This window comes from Bombina bombina, unplaced genomic scaffold (genome assembly GCF_027579735.1).
Source record: "Bombina bombina isolate aBomBom1 unplaced genomic scaffold, aBomBom1.pri scaffold_466, whole genome shotgun sequence".
Lineage (NCBI taxonomy): Eukaryota > Metazoa > Chordata > Amphibia > Anura > Bombinatoridae > Bombina > Bombina bombina.
The window spans coordinates 332,501-352,500 of record NW_026511052.1 but is presented as its reverse complement, the minus strand read 5'-3'; the positions used below and the strand labels follow the sequence as shown (position 1 = coordinate 352,500).

The following is a 20,000-nucleotide window of genomic DNA, read 5'->3' as shown; positions in this document are numbered from 1 at the left end:
TTTTACTACAATAAGATGTTTTATTTCTCTAGTTCTCCGTTTTTTGCACTAGCGATGGAGGATTCTGTTACTTTAGAGGGCACTCCTTCAATTCCTAATGAGTAATTCCTGTTTATATGGTGAGGAGGCCTTAGTTCCGCCCTCTCAATTATGTTCCATATGCCTTGATAATGTGATAATATCAAACATGTTTGATACCACGGAGCCGTCCACCTCTGAGGAGTTGTTGTCCAGTGAGGTGCGTACCCTACATTCTTATATCTCTTCACATGCACTTTTCCCGTAGCATTGCTGATCCTCCATCTGGAGGGGGCCTTTTTTCACCAGACGTTACTGCGCAGTTCAGACGGAGGTGTCTGTGGCCTTTAATGCTTTACCTCGCCCTGCTAAGCCCAAGCGAAAGGTTACATATTGCACTCCTTCCCAGAGTACATCAGATAATTTATTGGATTTAACTGAGGGTTATCCGAGGATGAAGTTCGTTCTGAGACTTCAGGGTATGAACTTTTTGGGTCGGAGTCTGCTGCCCCTAAACCTCCGACTGCGGAGGAACCAGACTTTAATTTAGGAATTTGCGCTTTCTTCTAAAGGAAGTTTTTGGCGAATTCAGAAGTTCCAGAGGCCAAATTGCCTGATGAACCTTTAATTCCTAAATTGGATAGAGTTTGAGGACAGGGTGGTACCTTATCCTTCCCTGCTCCTGTGGGATGGCAAACATTATTAAGAATAAATAAGACAGGATTGGATTCCTTTTCCCCCCTCCTCTCCCTTTAACAAATTGTCCCCGGTCCTGGACTCTCAATAGAGTTTGTGACGTTCCATCCCTAAATGGGATGGCGTTATCTTCACCCTTGCTAAAGGTACTACTATCCCGCTTGGAGATAGTTCTTTGTTTGAAGAGCCCATGAATAAAAGATGGAAGTTCTGTTAAGAAAACATAATTTATGTAAGAACTTACCTGATGAATTAATTTCTTTCATATTGACAAGAGTCCATGAGCTAGTGACGTATGGGATATACAATCCTACCAGGGGGGGCAAAGTTTCCCAAACCTCAAAATGCCTATAAATACACCCCTCACCACACACACAATTCAGTTTAACGAATAGCCAAGCAGTGGGGTGATAAAGAAAGGAGTAGAAAGCATCAACAAAAGAAATTTGGAAATAATTGTGCTTTATACAAAAAATCATAACCACCATAAAAAGGGTGGGCCTCATGGACTCTTGCCAATATGAAAGAAATTAATTTATCAGGTAAATCAAAATTGATGTTAGATCCATGTCTTTAGCTATATTAGCTAGAAGAGCTTTGTGGCTTAAATCTTGGAATGCTGATATGACATCTAAATCTACATTACTATCTCTTTCGTTCCAAGGTAATCATTTATTTGGTTCTCAGTTGGATTCTATTATTTCAACTGTCACTGGGGGAAAGGGAGTTTTTCTGCTTCAGGATAAAAAACCTAAGGGTAAATCTAAGGCTTCTAACCGTTTTCGTTCCTTTTGTCAAAATAAGGAACAAAAACTCAATCCTTCCTCCAAGGAATCTGTTTCCAATTGGAACCCTTCCTCAAATTGGAATAAATCCAAGCCATTTAAGAAACCAAAGTCAGCCCATAAGTCCACATGAAGGTGCGGCCCTCATTCCAGCTCAGCTGGTAGGGGGCAGATTAAGGTTAACCAAGGATATTTGGATAAATTCTGTCCAAAATCAATGGATTCAGAGTATTGTCTCTCGAGGGTATCGAATAGGTTTCAGAGTAAGACCTCCTGTGAGAAGATTTTTTCTCTCACGTATCCCAGCAAATCCAGTAAAAGCTCAGGCTTTCCTGAAGTGTGTTTCAGACCTGGAGTCTTCAGGGGTAATCATGCCAGTTCCTTTTCAGGAACAATGTTTGGGGTTTTATTCAAATCTATTCATTGTCCCAAAGAAGGAAAATTTATTCAGACCAGTTCTGGATTTGAAAATTTTGAATCGTTATGTAAGAGTACCAACTTTCAAGATGGTGACTATAAGGACTATTCTGCCTTTTGTTCAGCAAGGACATTATATGTCCACAATAGACTTGCAGGATGCATACCTTCATATTCCGATTCATCCAGATCATTATCAGTTCCTGAGATTGTCTTTTCTAGACAAGCATTACCAATTTGTTGCTCTTCCATTTGGCCTAGCAACAGCTCCAAGAATCTTTTCAAAGGTTCTAGGTGCCCTACTCTCTGTAATCAGAGAACAGGGTATTGCGGTGTTTCCTTATTTGGACAATATCTTGGTACTAGCTCAGTCTTTACGTTCTGCAGAATCTCACACGAATCAACTAGTGTTGTTTCTTCGGAAACATGGTTGGAGGATCTATTTACCAAAAAGTTTCTTGATTCCTCAGACAAGGGTCACCTATATAGGCTTCCAGATAGATTCAGTGTCCATGACTCTAACAGACAAGAGACGTTTAAAATTGGTTGCAGCCTGACGGCACCTTCAGTCTCAGTCATTCCCTTCAGTGGCTATGTGCATGGAAGTTTTAGGTCTCATGACTGCAGCATCGCACGCAATCCCCTTTGCTCGTTTTCACATGAGACCTCTACAGCTTTGTATGCTGAACCAATGGTGCAGGGATTATACAAAGATATCACAATTAATATCCTTAAATCCCAATGTACGACACTCTCTGACGTGATGGATAGATCACCATCGTTTAGTTCAAGGGGCTTCTTTTGTTCGGGCAAACTGGACTGTAATCACAACAGATGCAAGTCTTTCAGGTTGGGGAGCTGTTTGGGGATCTCTGACAGCACAAGGGGTTTGGAAATCTCAAGAGGCGAGATTACCAATAAATATTTAAGAACTCTGTGCAATTCTCAGAGCTCTTCAGTTTTGGCCTCTGTTAAAGAGAGAACCGTTCATTTGTTTTCAGACAGACAATATCACAACAGTGCCATATGTCAATCATCAGGGTGGTACTTACAGTCCCCAAGCTTTGAAAGAAGTATCTCGGATACTTGCTTGGGGCGGAATCCAGCTCCTGTCTAATCTCTGCGGTGCATATCCCAGGTGTAGACAATTGGGAGGTGGATTATCTCAGCTGTCAGACTTTACATCCAGGGGAGTGGCCTCTCCATCCAGATGTGTTTTCTCAGATTGTTCAGATGTGGGGTCTTCCAGAGATAGATCTCATGGCCTCTCATCTAAACAAGAAACTTCCCAGATACCTGTCCAGGTCCAGGGATGTTTAGGCGGAAGCAGTGGATGCGTTGACACTTCCTTGGTGTTATCATCCTGCTTTTATTTTCCCGCCTCTAGTTCTCCTTTCAAGAGTGATCTCCAAAATCATCATGGAACAATTGTTTGTGTTGCTGGTGGCTCCAGCATGGCCACACAGGTTTTGGTATGCGGATCTGGTTCAGATGTCCAGTTGCCAGCCTTGGCCACTTCCGTTAAGGCCGGACCTACTGTCTCAAAGTGCGTTTTCTCAAATCATTAAATTTGAAGGTATGGAAATTGAACGCTTAGTGCTAAGTCATAGAGGTTTCTCTGACTCAGTGATTAATACTATGTTACAAGCTCGTAAATCTGTCTCTAGAAAGATTTATTATAGAGTTTGGAAGACTTACATTTCATGGTGTTCTTCTCATAAATTCTCTTGGCATTCTTTTAGAATTCCTAGAATTTTACAGTTTCTTCAGGATGGTTTGCATAAGGGTTTGTCTGCAAGTTCCTTGAAGGGACAAATCTCTGCACTTTCTGTTTTATTTCACAGAAAGATTGCTATACTTCCTGATATTCACTGTTTTGTACAGGCTTTAGTTCGTATTAAGCCTGTCATTAAATCAATTTCTCCTCCTTGGAGTCTTAACTTGGTTTTGAAGGCTTTACAGGCTCCTCCATGTGAGCCTATGCATTCTTTGGACATTAAACTACTTTCTTGGGAAGTGTTGTTCCTTTTGGCTATCTCTTCTGCTAGAAGAGTTTCTGAGCTATCTGCTCTTTCTTGTGAATCTCCTTTTCTGATTTTTCATCAGGATAAGGCAGTTTTGCGGACTTCTTTTAAATTTTTACCTAAGGTTGTGAATTCTAACAACATTAGTAGAGAAATTGTTGTCCCTTCCTTGTGTCCTAATCCTAAGAATTCTTTGGAAAGATCCTTACATTCTTTGGATGTGGTAAGAGCTTTGAAATATTATGTGGAAGCTTCTAAAGATTTCAGGAAGACTTCAAGTCTATTTGTTTTATTTTCTGGTCCTAGGAAAGGTCAGAAGGCTTCTGCTATTTCCTTGGCTTCTTGGTTGAAACTTTTGATTCATCAAGCTTATTTGGAGTCGGGTCAGGCCCTGCCTCAGAGAATTACAGCTCATTCTACTAGATCAGTCTCCACTTCGTGGGCCTTTAAGAATGAAGCTTCAGTTGATCAGATTTGCAAAGCGGCAACTTGGTCTTCTTTGCATACATTTACTAAATTCTACCGTTTTGATGTATTTGCTTCTTCAGAAGCAGTTTTTGGTAGAAAAGTTCTTCAGGCAGCGGTTTCAGTTTGATTCTTCTGCTTTTGATTTAAGTTTTTTTCTTTCATTTATGAGAATAAACTTATTTTTTTGGGTTATGGCTTAATGTTTTCAGCAGAAAATGGCTGTTTTTATTTTTTCCCTCCCTCTCTAGTGACTCTTGCGTGGAGTTCCACATCTTGGGTATTGCTATCCCATACATCACTAGCTCATGGAGACCAGCATGGCCGTATCTTAGTAAAGCTCTGTATCGTTGACTCCTTGTGCGACATAGCACGAACACCAAGGGGACTTAAACTACACTTGAACAGTGTCAGCAGATGCAGTAGTCCACCCTACCAACACCGAGTGAGCTCTTGGCCACAAAATCAGACGACAGCTCTCAAAGCTAGGCCCTCACAGTATAGCCGCAGGGATAAACGGCTGCATCTAACATCGGATGCATTCACAGAAGGCAGACAGACAGGGAAAGCCTCTGACATGGCCCACACGAGAGGATTCCTAATGAAAGCCGGTATGTCAGCCATGTGAGTTGGTACACAACACTAAACACGGTCGCTTGAGGCCTGGTGGTGCGAGCATACCCTGACAAAGAACTGAGTCACATAATAATAAAGGGGAACACAAATTTGAATTATAAAGCAACATAACCGTGTATAATCGCAATTAAGTAGATTGACTGATAAAACGGCACAAAGTAGATGGCGGTATCTTAATAAAGGCAAACTGGAGATAACCCATCATAATATCTATTTCTGAAGCTCCAAGGCACAACTGTATCTACAGTCCCTCATAGCTTATTACTACTAGCCAGGCTGTTCTTTTATCTAACACAGTATACATATCTAAAAATTATTAGCCAGGCTTTCACATCCACAAGATTAATCATTAGCAGCTAAGAGGGTCAGTTACACAAGCTCATATAGCACACACTGTAAAGGACTGCCTAATATCACAGTGTTCGAGACCTATACACAACTTACTGTCAAAGGGCTGAATCAAATAATAGCAGAAATACTCCCTTTTGGAAATAAAAGAATCCCTTGTGGCCTCTCGGACACAGAGCAGACACTAGAATCAAGATCAAAAAGGCAAACTAAAGCTGATAAGAATCTAAAACCTGCTACTACCCCAAGCGCAAAGATGAATGCTTATTTTAAGACTATGGATTCCATAAGCACCTCACAGCCAGTCTCTCCATACTCAGATAACAGCGAAGAAAGAAGGGACATAGATACTGCAATACAAGATGAAGAACTCCCTACTACTAGAGCTGACTTAAAATCTCTGCCTTCAAGGGAATATTTCACAATGTTTATGTTGTAAGTGAGCCAAGTGATTAAAGATGGGCTGGCGGAGGTGAAAAAAGATTATTTTCAGGAGAAAGAATAGATAATGGCAGCTGAGAGGAAAAAATCTCCAGTAATTCTGAATGGTTCTATCATACAAATTTATGCCGATCTGAGCCCTTTAACACTCACCAAACACAGAGGTAGGGTTCTTAACATCACACTTAAGAGGACTGGGTGTCCCATATCGCTGGGGCTTTCCTTTTTCAGTAAAGGTACTAAAAGACAGTAAATAAGTGATTTATAGAGACATAGAGGATCTAGAAAGATTCTGTTCGCAGCTGAACATACCTCTACCTAAATTACCTCAAGAAGGTGATCTTACTCCAGACGCCCAGAACCTCAAGACAAACCAACCCAAATCTCAAAGACAAAAATGGACCACAGTATCCAAGAAATACAAATACCAACACACGGATCCACAAGGACACTCACAAACCTAAAGACTTCCAAATCCTTACTAAGTGGATATTTGGATTGATTAACAAGCATTAATGTGCCGATAGAGTTGGTAAACTCCGGGAACATTTTCTCAAACCCATCTTATTGTTTACCAGGATAAAGCAGCTTAATTTATTTGATAATTACTATGTTGTTAAAATGGGCGGATTTCTGGGTCCCCATTGGTTTGAAAATACATTAAATATTAAGCTCAAGGAGCAGTAGAAGTGCTTAGCTGCTACAGTACCCCCTCTTGTAATTTGTTAGAATGGCCCTTACTGGGTCTGAGTTACTGTTGATGTTTTTTAATGTTTATGTTTTTAATTCTAATATTTTCTTTTCTGTATACTCAATGCTAATTACATATTTGATTGCTCTAGCTGTTTTGACTACTAAGGTTAATTCAATATGCTGTACTACCTGGCAGAGGTCTCCTCTTTGTTATCAACGTGTGAATACCGAGAATTACATTCCTAATTCTTCCTCTCCACTCCAGGGTAAGGCAATACACACATTTCCACATAAGCTTAACTTGAATACATTTACTTACCATGAATAGACCTATACATATAATCTCCCAAAACGCAAAAGGCCCCAATTCCCCCACTAAACGTTCTGTTGCTCTGAAGTGGTTTGCAAAATAGAAAAGCTCTATAGTTTATATTCAAGAAACTAATTTTTCTAAAATAGCAGAACCAAAATTTTCATCCAAAGATTTCCCAATAGGATACTTTAACTCAAATGGAAAAAAAAGGAATGGAGTAGGAATTCTCATACACCGGAGTATACCTTTCCAATTAATAAGTTCCATCTCAGACAAAGAAGGCAGAATCATTATAGTGGTAGGCCTGCTATACAACAAACTCATCACTCTGGTTAATATATATGCCCCCAACTCAAATAGATCCTCCTTCTTTAAATGCCTACTATCTTTAGTTTTGGAAAGGTTCAGTCATATTGGGTGGAGACTTTAATGTAACAATGGACCCATCAATAGACACGTCAACAAAACATACAGGGCCCTCTGCCAAACCACCCAAAGCAGTTTTTATCTGCTGTAGACACTTCGGATTGGTTGACGTTTGGAGGATTCAACATCCCCAACAAAGAAATTACACTTTCTATTCCCATCCCTGGTCCATGTATTCAAGAATTGATTATTTATATATAGATCAATCTAGCCTTTCACTGGCCGTTGACACAGATATAATACCAAAAGCTTGGTCGGATCATTCCATGATTACAATAGACCTAACATGGCCTGATTACCGAACCCACCCCTATATTTGGAAATTAGACGAATATTTGATACACCACCCACAGACGCTACAAATATTAACAGCATCCCTTACAGAATACTTCCAAGTCAACAACACCCCTGATATCTCACCCCTCACAGTTTGGGAGGCCCACAAAGCACTCATAAGGGGAGAATGCATTAAACAACAGACTCATTTAAAAAAAAACCAAACATATAATTCTACATTAAACACATTAACTACCGACTGCAACAGTTAGAAATACAGCATAAGCACTCCCCAAAAAACCCCAATCTTCTTAATCTACTAACCTCTACATGAAAAGAGATTAACAACATTCTTATAAGGGATGCGCAAAGGAAAGCTCTAGCCCTAAAGAAATCCTATTTTTATGAAGGTAACAGATCAGGCCCCCAACTGGCAAGAGCATTGAGAGCAAAAAGGTGTCAAACACATATACATACAATCAAGAAATCTAATACGTGATAAAATCACAGTGGAGGGGGCGCAGAATGGTATACAATTCAGATGGTAGTTATTGATAACCCTTAAAGACAATTTGAAACTTAAACAAACTAATGTTATCTTATGAGGTGAAAAATATATCAATATAAGGTTATATAAATCCCTTTTGGAGTAAACAGGAAAGAAAATGTCTCTTTTTACAAATAAGTTGATAGCTGAGCGGCGGCTGCCTCCTCTCAACCGGATGATCCAGGCAAGAACTAGGAGAAATAAAAAACAGAGGGGCGCCTCATGTGTGGTATAGTCTGATTGAAGACATAAGAAAAAGCAACAGAATAGCCAAATGAGTACTCACATACTCCACGAGCACACTCATGTGCTGGTAGGGGCAGGCTGTAGATTTAGATGGGTGTGACAGCTCACCCTTTCAAGGATACTTCCAATACTGTAGTTCTGCAACAGGTGTAAAACAAACAGAGAGCACTATATGTGCAGACCATTAAGGATGATACATAAAAATGTGCTTTATAGTATAAAGTGGGTACTCACATACTCCCAAAGCACACCAATGTGCTGGTAGATACAGGCTGCAGATTCAGGCAGGTGTGGCAGCTCACCCAAACAAACTATCTTTTGGTATTGATGCAGTGAAAACAAAGGCAGGTTTAATGCTTCTCAGTAGCTGTGCACTTAATAGTGATTGCAGGCAGATGGTAGGAAATGAGATCCACTCCAAAAGTAAAAATTTGCAAATATTTATTAAAAACAAAAATTTAAAAACAACACCAGGGTTGTTATACAAAGTGGATTACAGGGTCACCCAGTTGGCCCCAATGATTGCAACGCGTTTCTCGGTTGGCAAACCGTTTCAACCTGATGAAACGGTTTGCCAACCGAGAAACGCGTTGCAATCATTGGGGCCAACTGGGTGACCCTGTAATCCACTTTGTATAACAACCCTGGTGTTGTTTTTAAATTTTTGTTTTTAATAAATATTTGCAAATTTTTACTTTTGGAGTGGATCTCATTTCCTACCATCTGCCTGCAATCACTATTAAGTGCACAGCTACTGAGAAGCATTAAACCTGCCTTTGTTTTCACTGCATCAATACCAAAAGATCGTTTGTTTGGGTGAGCTGCCACACCTGCCTGAATCTGCAGCCTGTATCTACCAGCACATTGGTGTGCTTTGGGAGTATGTGAGTACCCACTTTATACTATAAAGCACATTTTTATGTATCATCCTTAATGGTCTGCACATATAGTGCTCTCTGTTTGTTTTACACCTGTTGCAGAACTACAGTATTGGAAGTATCCTTGAAAGGGTGAGCTGTCACACCCATCTAAATCTACAGCCTGCCCCTACCAGCACATGAGTGTGCTCGTGGAGTATGTGAGTACTCATTTGGCTATTCTGTTGCTTTTTCTTATGTCTTCAATCAGACTATACCACACATGAGGCGCCCCTCTGTTTTTTATTTCTCCTACATACAATCAAGAAAGAGGATAGTACAACAGTAAAGAGATAGCAAACCAGTTTAGCGACTTTTACAAACATTTATATAATCGCAAACTCCCTAACACAGAAGAACACTTTGCTGACACAAAACAGTATATAGAGACGGCAGGAATAAATAAGTTGACCTTAACTCAAGCTAAGGATCTAGACAAGCCAATTTCTCTAAAAGAAATACAAAAAGTGATTTCTCAACTACCGTCGGGTAAAAGTCCTGGGCCAGACGGCTTTACTAACATATACTATAAGACCTTTAAAGACCTCCTAGCCCCACAACTCTTGACCCTATTCCAAAATATAGATGACTCTTGTAAATTCTCACCCGATATGTTACAAGCACATATTTCAGTAATCCTCAAACCCGAAAAACCACAAGATGATCCCAGCAGTTATCGACCCATTTCATTGCTAAACACGGACATTAAGATTTGTAGTAAAATATCTAATCGTATTACCACGATATTGAATGAGTTAATGCACGTAGATCAGGTAGGCTTTGTGCCTAAACACCAAGACAGAGACAACACAATCAGAGCTATAACGTTAATAGAATATGCTATTGGGTCAGTTCTAATCACAACGGATGCTGAAAAAGCATTTGATAGAACAAGCTGGAGATTCCTTAAACACACACTAACAGGATTCGGAACTAAAATTATATCACAAATTTTCAGTTTATATTCCCAACCAAGTGCCAAAGTAAAAGCAAATGGCATGCTTTAGGGAACCCTTTTCAATACAAAACGGTAAACGCCAAGGCTGCCCTTTATCCCATATCCTGTTCATCCTATCTATAGAAGTATTGGCTTCTTTTGTCCACAATAACAGAGACATAAGGGGAATCCAAATAGGACCTAATGACTTTAAAATTGCCATGTACGCAGATGATGTATTGTTCTCAGTCTCATCCCCATCATCCTCTATTTCCGCTATTATGTTTGAATTGGATAGATTTGGCAAATATTATTACTTTCTACTCAATAAATCAAAATCCAAAAATTTAAATATATCTCTCGCCCCAACAGAATTTCGCAAGTTATCCACTCTTAGCCCACTAAGTTTGCAGACAGACTCTATCAAATATTTAGGTATCTATCTCTCCCCCCATTCTACAACTCTCTTCAATAAAATTTACAATTCCTTACTGCATAACACTCATAGAAATCTCACTAGTTGGAAAACTAAGCCTCTTTCTTGGTGAGGACGAATACAGTCTATAAAGATGACCACCCTCTCTAAACTTTTATACATTCTACAAGCTCTACCGACTCACTTGGCCAATTGGTTCCTGCACTGGTTACAAAGTAATATCAACTCATATATCTGGGGAAAATGCAGGCCCAGAATAAATTGCAACACCCTTTACAGATCAACATTATACGGGGACTAGGGCTTCCAAAGGTGGAGGAATATTATAATGCAGTGACACTTCAGAGAGTGTTGAATTGGCATGGAGCATAAGATTATAAAGCATTGGATCTCCATAGACTCCCATATACTTAAAGCACCACAAGTGCATGCTTTATGTTGGGTACCAAATAAATCATTAAGACTTCCACAATGCCTGCACCTGAAGTCTCACAAGCACTTCTTCAAAAATTGGGATAAGATAATCACAACTGCACAACATATAACATCCAGTAGATCTCCCTTATTTCTCATAGTATCAAATATTGAAATGACAGGGGGTCTAGATAAAGGATTTAAAAGGCTGACAGAATGGGGGTACACAATCCCCTTGTGCCGTTTCACAGAGGACAGGAAACTAAAAGAAAGAAATAAGCTTGAAAACATAGCAGATGGGAAATTCACAAACTGGATAAAATATGCACAATTGCACCACTTTATACAGACAACTCCATATAAAAAGGAATTACTACGACCACTCACCCCCTTTGAAAGTCTATCACAACACAAAACACAACCGCCATCGTATACAACTAAATGGTCAACCGATCTAAACACAAGTATGGAACAGACAGATTGGGATAGAATATTTAAATTAACAAAAAAATCTTCGACATCACCTCAGATACTTGAGATGAACTATAAAATAATATCACGGTGGTACCTGACACCAACTAGATTAAATACAATATATCCTGACTCCTCACGGGTATGCTGGAGGGGATGCGGGGAACCGGGCAGTCTTCTACACATGTGGTGGTTATGCCCCAAAATAAAACCTTTATGGAAGGAGGTTGAACTTCATTTTCAATCAACTATAGACAAGAACTTCTCATTATCACCTAAAACCACATTTCTAAATGATCTCCCCAAGATCGCTTGTAATCCTAAATCCCTCCTTCTACAGATAGGACTTAATAGTGCTACATCAATAATTGCCCGAGTATGGAAAACACCAGAAACCCCCACCAAAACTAAGTGGATAGAAAGAATGTCTGAGCTCTTGAACCTAGAGGAATACTGATACCCCAAACGCAATAAATTAGCTTTTTTCTTAAACGCTAAATTCCTCTGGGAAGATTCACTCCATTTAGCCCCCACCACAAATTCCATCAACACGGACACAACAGTGAAATAACAACACTAACACTTTATCAGGAGTGGGGAAAACTCCAGCCTCGGGAAGTGAAAATATTTACTTTATCTATAAAAGTCCACATTACTAATTATCTTTATTGATTTGTTTTCTATAAGAACTGTTGAGTTATCTGTTAGCAGCACCTTTACTAAGAATGTAATAGCACTGTCGATGAGTCTGGAAGTTATACTTAGAATGATCCATCAGACATCTTGCAGATGGAACCAACTGAAAAGACTATGGTCAGACTAGAATCTCAACTACTAGTATCAGTATTGAACATTAAGTTTGTTAGAAGTTAAATTGTTTTATTGTTGTTTGTTATTATTGGAACCCAAATAGGGTAATGTAACAACCTTCTCATACTGATGACTTTCCTTGTATGATGTGTAATACAAAATGAGAAAAAGAATAAATAAATAAATAAAAATGTTTTACAGGCTCCTCCTTTTGAGGCTATGCATAAATTGGACATTAAACTACTTTCTTGGAAAGTGCTGTTTCTTTTGGCTTTCTCTTCTGCTAGAAAAGTTTCTGAATTATCTCTCTCTTGTGAGTCTCCTTATGTGATTTTCCATCAGGATAAAGCTGTTTTGCGGACTACTTTTCAATTTTTAACTAAACTTGTTAACTCTCACAACATTAATAGGGAAATGATCGTTCCCTCCTTGTGTCCTAATCCAAAAAATACTACTGAAAAATCCTTGTATTCTTTGGATGTTGTTAGAGCATTGACATATTATGTTGATGCTACTAAGGATTTCAGACAGACTTCTAGTCTGTTTGTTTTTTTTCTGGTCCTAAGAAAGGCCAGAATTCCTCTGCTATTTCTTTAGCCTCTTGATTGAAACTTGTGATTCACTAAGCTTATTTGGAGGCGGATCAGCCTCCTCAGAGAATGACAGCTTATTCTACTAGAACGGTTGCTTGATTTTGGGCTTTCAAGAATGAGGCTTCAGTTGATCAAATTTGCAAATGGGCCACTTGGTCTTCTCTGCATACATTTACTAAATTTTACCATTTTGATATTTTTGCTTCGACAGAAGCAGCTTTTGGTAGAAAGTTACTTCGGGCAGTTGTCTCTGTTTGATAATTGTGCCTATATGTTGAGTTGTTGTCTTAGAAGACATTATTTTGGGTTATAGATTTAATTTATCTGCGAAAAAAGCTGTTTTAATTTTATCCCTTCCTTTATTGTTACTTGTGGACTTCCACATCTCGCTACCTATATAAAAGAAAACATAATTTATATCTCACCTGATAAATTAATTTATTTCATGGTGGCGAGAGTCCACGATGCCCCACCATTTTTTTGTTTTTTTAGTTTTGTTTAAAGCACATCTTTTTTCCTACTCCTCATTTTGGCTTTTACTACTTTTAAACCCCTCACCACTTGGCTATTCGTAAAACTGAGGTATGAGTGAGGTGGGGGGGGGGTTATAGGCTTTTGAGGTTTGTCAAACCTTGCCTCCTCCTGGTAGGAATGTATATCCCATATGTAACCGCTCATTGACTCTCGCCACCATGAAAGAAATTAATTTATCAGATAAAATCTAAATTATGTTATCACTTGCGTGCAAGCGATATTTAGCACTCAACTTGTAATCTATCCCTTAATTTGCCAACGGGAGAATTTCTTCAGATGAGTATTGAGTATCTGCAGCTTATACTTCAACATACTACTTAAAACAATCCTGAGCAGCTGAGTTATATGTTACTGTCTCTGAGGGTTTTTTTAAGCAGCAGTTTTAAAGAAATCTAACACTTTCTCTGCAGCTCTTTTATTTAAATTTCATTCATTTCAGGGACGTATTGTTTTAGAATGAGACAATTAAACTTAGTGTATATATTTGTATATACTTTTATTCACATCATGTCGCCTACATAGGTTTACTCTTCAACAAAGAATACCAAGAAAACAGTAAATGTGATAATATAATTACATTTAAAGTTGTTTAAAATTGCATGCTCTGTCTGAAACAAGAACATTTAATTTTGACTTTACTGTCACTTTTAGTTATTCAAAGCACAAAACAATTGCATAATTTACATAAATTGATTTAATGGTAATTTATGCAAATAACATTGACAATTAATATTATCTAATGTTAGTTTATCATTGACTTAAATTCAGTAATATGACCTGGAGTGAAAAGGCTGGCACAGTTGTACTAGATAATCTACTTATCTAACTCACTATTTTCTTCTCTATAGCTCGGTCATTTTACACTTCTTTAATCAAATTTTAGACGATTGATTACTCACCATCAAAATCAACTCTGCCATCTCCATTCAGATCTACATCATGAATAATCTCCTGAACTTCACTTGGATTCAGAGGCTCACCCAGGAAGCTTTGAGCAGCATCTTGCATTTCAAGACGACTAATGTGCCCATCCCCATTCACATCAAACTGGAAAAAAAAAAAAAAACATCTATGAGGTCAATCAGTGAAACGTTTACATTAGATTATTTTTTAAAGGAGAGTTTTGCGATAGTTTGATATCTGTTCTAGAATAAGAAAAACAAGTACTGTACTTAACAAGTAAACATATGTTTAATGAGCACAAAGTAAAAAGGAAAAGTTTTAATGGTAAATTGAAGTATCATCTGGTAAACAGGACCGGATTGGAAATAAAAAGCACATGCCCCATTTATTTTTTAAAGGGGATTACTGGGATACTCTGTCCCCAATGTTTTTTTTCAAATTTAAATGATATTACTTTGTATTAAATTTTTTTGCAGATTGTTGTTATATAGGCACCCTACAACCCAAATACATCCATTAATCACCCCTTTAAATTGAAGATTTCCAGCCCCAGCTGCTGCAGCCCACCGGTAAATCTCCTGGTATCCTGGTAGGTCAATCCAGCCTTGCTGGTAAATAGCTTGTCAAGCAACTACTACCATATATGATTGAAATATTTACTTTTTAATGTTTGAAGTGATCATTTTTTCCATGACCATGTACTGACAAGTATGGCTGTCCATTATCTCCTTATATGAGAATCATTGCATCCTGTACATGTGAAACATTATCATAATAATTATAACTATGAGTGATTAGGGGGAAATATACACTGCAGTTTGGTGGGGTTGTTTGAAAAAGATGTTCAAATGTTAAAATATTTTAATGGGTTAAATTTTGAGTATTAGTCTGTATTTATCTTGTTGTCATTCTGTTTCACAGCTCAACTAATCTTTAGAAACATTTTAATGTTGCCTGGTGCCACTGGCATTCTGTAATCTTCACATAATTATTTAATCTATAAAACACACAGCTGTTTTTTTTCTTCTTTTTGCTTGAAATTCATGTTTATATAGTTTATAGAAAAAAATCTTTAAAATGTCCTTTTGAGGGTGTGTATGTAAATTTGAATAATACAAATATTTAACATAAGTCTAAATAGAGGCTAAAAAACAGCTGACCTACAACAATCATAATTAGACTGAATGCAAAGGTCTTTTTGTAGCCTCACTTCAATCCTCTGAATACAAGAACATGATATGCTAGATCCCAAATACTAAAGTTTTGTTTACATTGTTACTGATAATCAACAGTTTTACAGCATTAACGTTCTTGATTTACTAAATCCCTCTTCAGCTTTCATTTAATACATACTTTACATAAATAAATTCTTCACATTGGGGAATATGTTCTAAGTATTTTTAAATAGATATTCCAATATATACCTATATATAAACACACACACACACACACACACACATATATATTTATATATATATATATATATATATATATATATATATATATATATATATATATATATTATGTATATATATATATATATATATATTTGTATATTCTAAATATTCAACCCCATGGCTGTGCCGGATGACTGGAGGTAAAAGGATTTTTCAAATTTGAAATCATTTTTGGTAAGGGAGAATTCTATTAGCTGTAGAACAAATTCAATTGGGGGGTGGGCTACATACATCATCAATGTATCTCCTGTAAAATATCATCTATGCCAGATGTCTGGACGTAAAAGGATTTCTCAAATTTGAAATCACTTTTGGCAAGGCACATTTCTATTAGCTGTAGAACAAATTCAATCAGTGGACCTACATACATGTCTGTGGATGTCAATGCCTAATTTACCCTCCTTATCCCTATATCATGGGATCTCTACACAATAATTCCACATTATAGAGGGATAAGGAGAGTAAATGATGCATTGACATCCACAGACATGTATGTACAGCTAATAGAAATCTGCCTTACCAAAAATTATTTCAAATTTGAGAAATCCTTTTTCCTCCAGGCATCTGGCACAGATGATATTTTACAGGAGATACATTGATGATATCTTCCTCAAATGGAAGGGGGGAACGCAGAAAGTTTAGAACTGACACAACAGTGAGGTTCAAAATGAACTATAGTCAGAGTTCAGTACACCTTTTAGATCTAGAAATTGGGGTTTATGATGGAAAATAAGAAACCACGCTATTTACCAAAAAAAATACTGGAAGTGAGGGGGCGAGTAAACATCCGGCAATATGCGGTGTAGCAAATCAATGGGATAGTAAGCAATTAATTAGGTTGGGATAATTGCAATTGGAAATTGACACTTTTCTTTCATGTAATTAGCAAGAGTCCATGAGCTAGTGACGTATGGGATATACATTCCTACCAGGAGGGGCAAAGTTTCCCAAACCTCAAAATGCCTATAAATACACCCCTCATCACACCCACAATTCAGTTTTACAAACTTTGCCTCCTGTGGAGGTGATGAAGTAAGTTTGTGCTAGATTCTTCGTTGATATGCGCTTCGCAGCAGGCTGGAGCCCGGTTTTCCTCTCAGAGTGCAGTGAATGTCAGAGGGATGTGAAGAGAGTATTGCCTATTTGAATTCAATGGTCTCCTTCTACGGGATCTATTTCATAGGTTCTCTGTTATCGGTCGTAGAGATTCATCTCTTACCTCCCTTTTCAGATCGACGATATACTCTTATATACCATTACCTCTGCTGATTCTCGTTTCAGTACTGGTTTGGCTATCTACTATATGTAGATGAGTGTCCTGGGGTAAGTAAGTCTTATTTTTGTGACACTCTAAGCTATGGTTGGGCACTTTATATATAAAGTTCTAAATATATGTCTTTAAACTTATATTTGCCTTGATTCAGGATGATCAATATTCCTTATTTCCGACAGTCAGTTTCATTATTTGGGTTAATGCATATGAATATTCAATTTTTTTCTTACCTTAAAAATTGTTTTCAAATTGACTTTTTTCCCTGTGGGCTGTTAGGCTCGCGGGGGCTGAAAATGCTTCAATTTATTGCGTCATTCTTGGCGCAGATTTTTTTGGCGCAAAAATTATTGTTTGTCATTTCCGGAAGTTGTTCGTGATTATGTCATTTTTTTGACGTTTTGCGCCAAAAATGGGGCGTTCTGGATGTGGCGTCATTCTTGGCGCCAAAAATTTTTAGGCGACAATAATGTGGGCGTCATTTTTGCCGCTAAAAAATGTGGGCGCCTTTTTTGTCTCCACCTTTTTTTCATATTATTTCAGTCTCATTTTTCATTGCTTCTGGTTGCTAGAGGCTTGTTCATTGGCATTCTTTCCCATTCCTGAAACTGTCATTTAAGTAATTGGATAATTTTGCTTTATATGTTGTTTTTTCTATTACATATTGCAAGATGTCTCAGATTGACCCTGGATCAGAATCTACTTCTGGAAAGACGCTGCCTGATGCTGGTTCTACCAAAGTTAAGTGTATTTGTTGTAAACTTTTGGTAACTGTTCCTCCGGCTGTAGTTTGTGATGAATGTCATGATAAGCTTGCTAATGCAGATAGTATTTCCATTAGTAATATACCATTACCTGTTGCTGTTCCCTCAACATCTAATACTCAGGATGTTCCGGTTAATATAAGAGAATTTGTTTCTAAATCTATTAGGAAGGCTATGTCTGTTATTCCTCCTTCCAATAAACGTAAAAGGTCTTTTAAAACTTCTCATTTTTCAGATGAAATTTTAAATGACCGTCATAATTCTGATTTGTCTGTTTCTGATGAGGATTTTTCTGGTTCAGAGGATTCTGTCTCAGATATTGACACTGATAAATCTTCATATTTATTTAAGATGGGATTTATTCGCTCTTTACTTAAAGAAGTTTTAATCGTTTTAGAGATGGAGGAATCTAGTCCTCTTGATACTAAATCTACTAAGCGTTTAAATTCGGTTTTTAAACCTCCTATGGTTATTCCAGAAGTTTTTCCTGTCCCTGATGCTATTTCTGAAGTAATTTCTAGGGAATGGAATAATCTGGGTACTTCATTTACTCCTTCTCAAAGGTTTAAGAAATTGTATCCTGTGCCATCTGATAGATTAGAGTTTTGGGACAAAATCCCTAAAGTTGATGGGGCTATCTCTACTCTTGCTAAACGTACTACTATTCCTACGGCAGATAGTACTTCCTTTAAGGATCCTTTAGATAGGAAGATTGAATCCTTTCTAAGGAAAGCTTATTTATGTTCAGGTAATCTTCTTAGGCCTGCTATTTCTTTGGCTGATGTTGCTGCCACTTCCACTTTTTGGTTGGAGGCTTTAGCACAACAAGTATCAGACCATAATACTCATAGCATTGTTAAACTCCTTCAACATGCTAATAACTTTATTTGTGATGCCATCTTTGATATCATTAGAGTTGATGTCAGGTATATGTCTTTAGCTATTTTAGCTAGAAGAGCTTTATGGCTTAAAACTTGGAATGCAGATATGTCTTCTAAATCAACTTTGCTTGCTCTTTCTTTCCAAGGTAATAAATTATTTGGTTCCCAGTTGGATTCTATTATTTCAACTGTTACTGGGGGGAAAGGAACTTTTTTGCCTCAGGACAAAAAATCTAAAGGTAAATACAGGGCTGCTAATCGTTTTCGTTCCTTTCGTCAGAATAAGGAACAGAAGCCTGACCCTTCCCCTAAAGTAACGGTTTCTGTCTGGAAACCTTCTCCAATCTGGAATAAAACCAAGCCTTTTAGAAAGTCAAAACCAGCTCCCAAGTCCACATGAAGGTGCGGCCCTCATTCCAGCACAGCTGGTAGGGGGCAGGTTACGATTTTTCAAAGACATTTGGATCAATTCGATTCACAGTCTTTGGATTCAGAACATTGTTTCACAAGGGTACAGAATAGGTTTCAAGGTAAGGCCACCTGCGAAGAGATTTTTTCTCTCTCGCATTCCAATAAACCCAGTGAAAGCTCAGGCATTTCTGAAATGTGTTTCAGATCTAGAGTTGGCTGGGGTAATTGTGCCTGTTCCAGTTCTGGAACAGGGTCTGGGGTTTTACTCAAATCTATTCATTGTACCAAAGAAGGAGAATTCCTTCAGACCAGTTCTGGATCTAAAGATATTGAATCGTTATGTAAGGATACCAACATTCAAAATGGTAACTATAAGGACTATTCTGCCTTTTGTTCAGCAAGGGCATTATATGTCCACAATAGATTTACAGGATGCATATCTTCATATTCCGATTCATCCAGATCACTTTCAGTTTCTGAGATTCTCTTTTCTAGACGAGCATTACCAGTTTGTGGCCCTTCCGTTTGGCCTAGCAACAGCTCCAAGGATCTTTTCAAAGGTTCTCGGTGCCCTTCTCTCTGTAATCAGAGAACAGGGTATTGCGGTATTTCCTTATTTGGACGATATCTTGGTACTTGCTCAGTCTTTACATTCTGCAGAATCTCACACGAATCAACTTGTGTTGTTTCTTCAAAGACATGGTTGGAGGATCAATTTACCAAAGAGTTTGTTGATTACTCAGACAAGGGTAACCTTTTTGGGTTTTCAAATAGATTCAGTGTCCATGACCTTGTCTCTAACAGAAAAGAGACGTTTGAAATTGGTTTCAGCCTGTCGAAACCTTCAGTCTCTATCATTCCCTTCGGTTGC

General features: G+C 37.9%; 1 protein-coding gene across 1 annotated transcript in view; it reads right to left on the bottom strand.

The window, feature by feature from the left end:
• LOC128643582 (calcium-binding protein 2) overlaps positions 1 to 20,000 on the bottom strand; it is a 157,220-nt gene that overhangs the window by 66,082 nt on the left and 71,138 nt on the right. Inside the window, exon 5 of the mRNA XM_053696424.1 lies at positions 14,343 to 14,490. Coding sequence (XP_053552399.1) covers positions 14,343 to 14,490 — 148 coding nt within the window. The remainder of the gene's footprint in view (positions 1 to 14,342; positions 14,491 to 20,000) is intronic.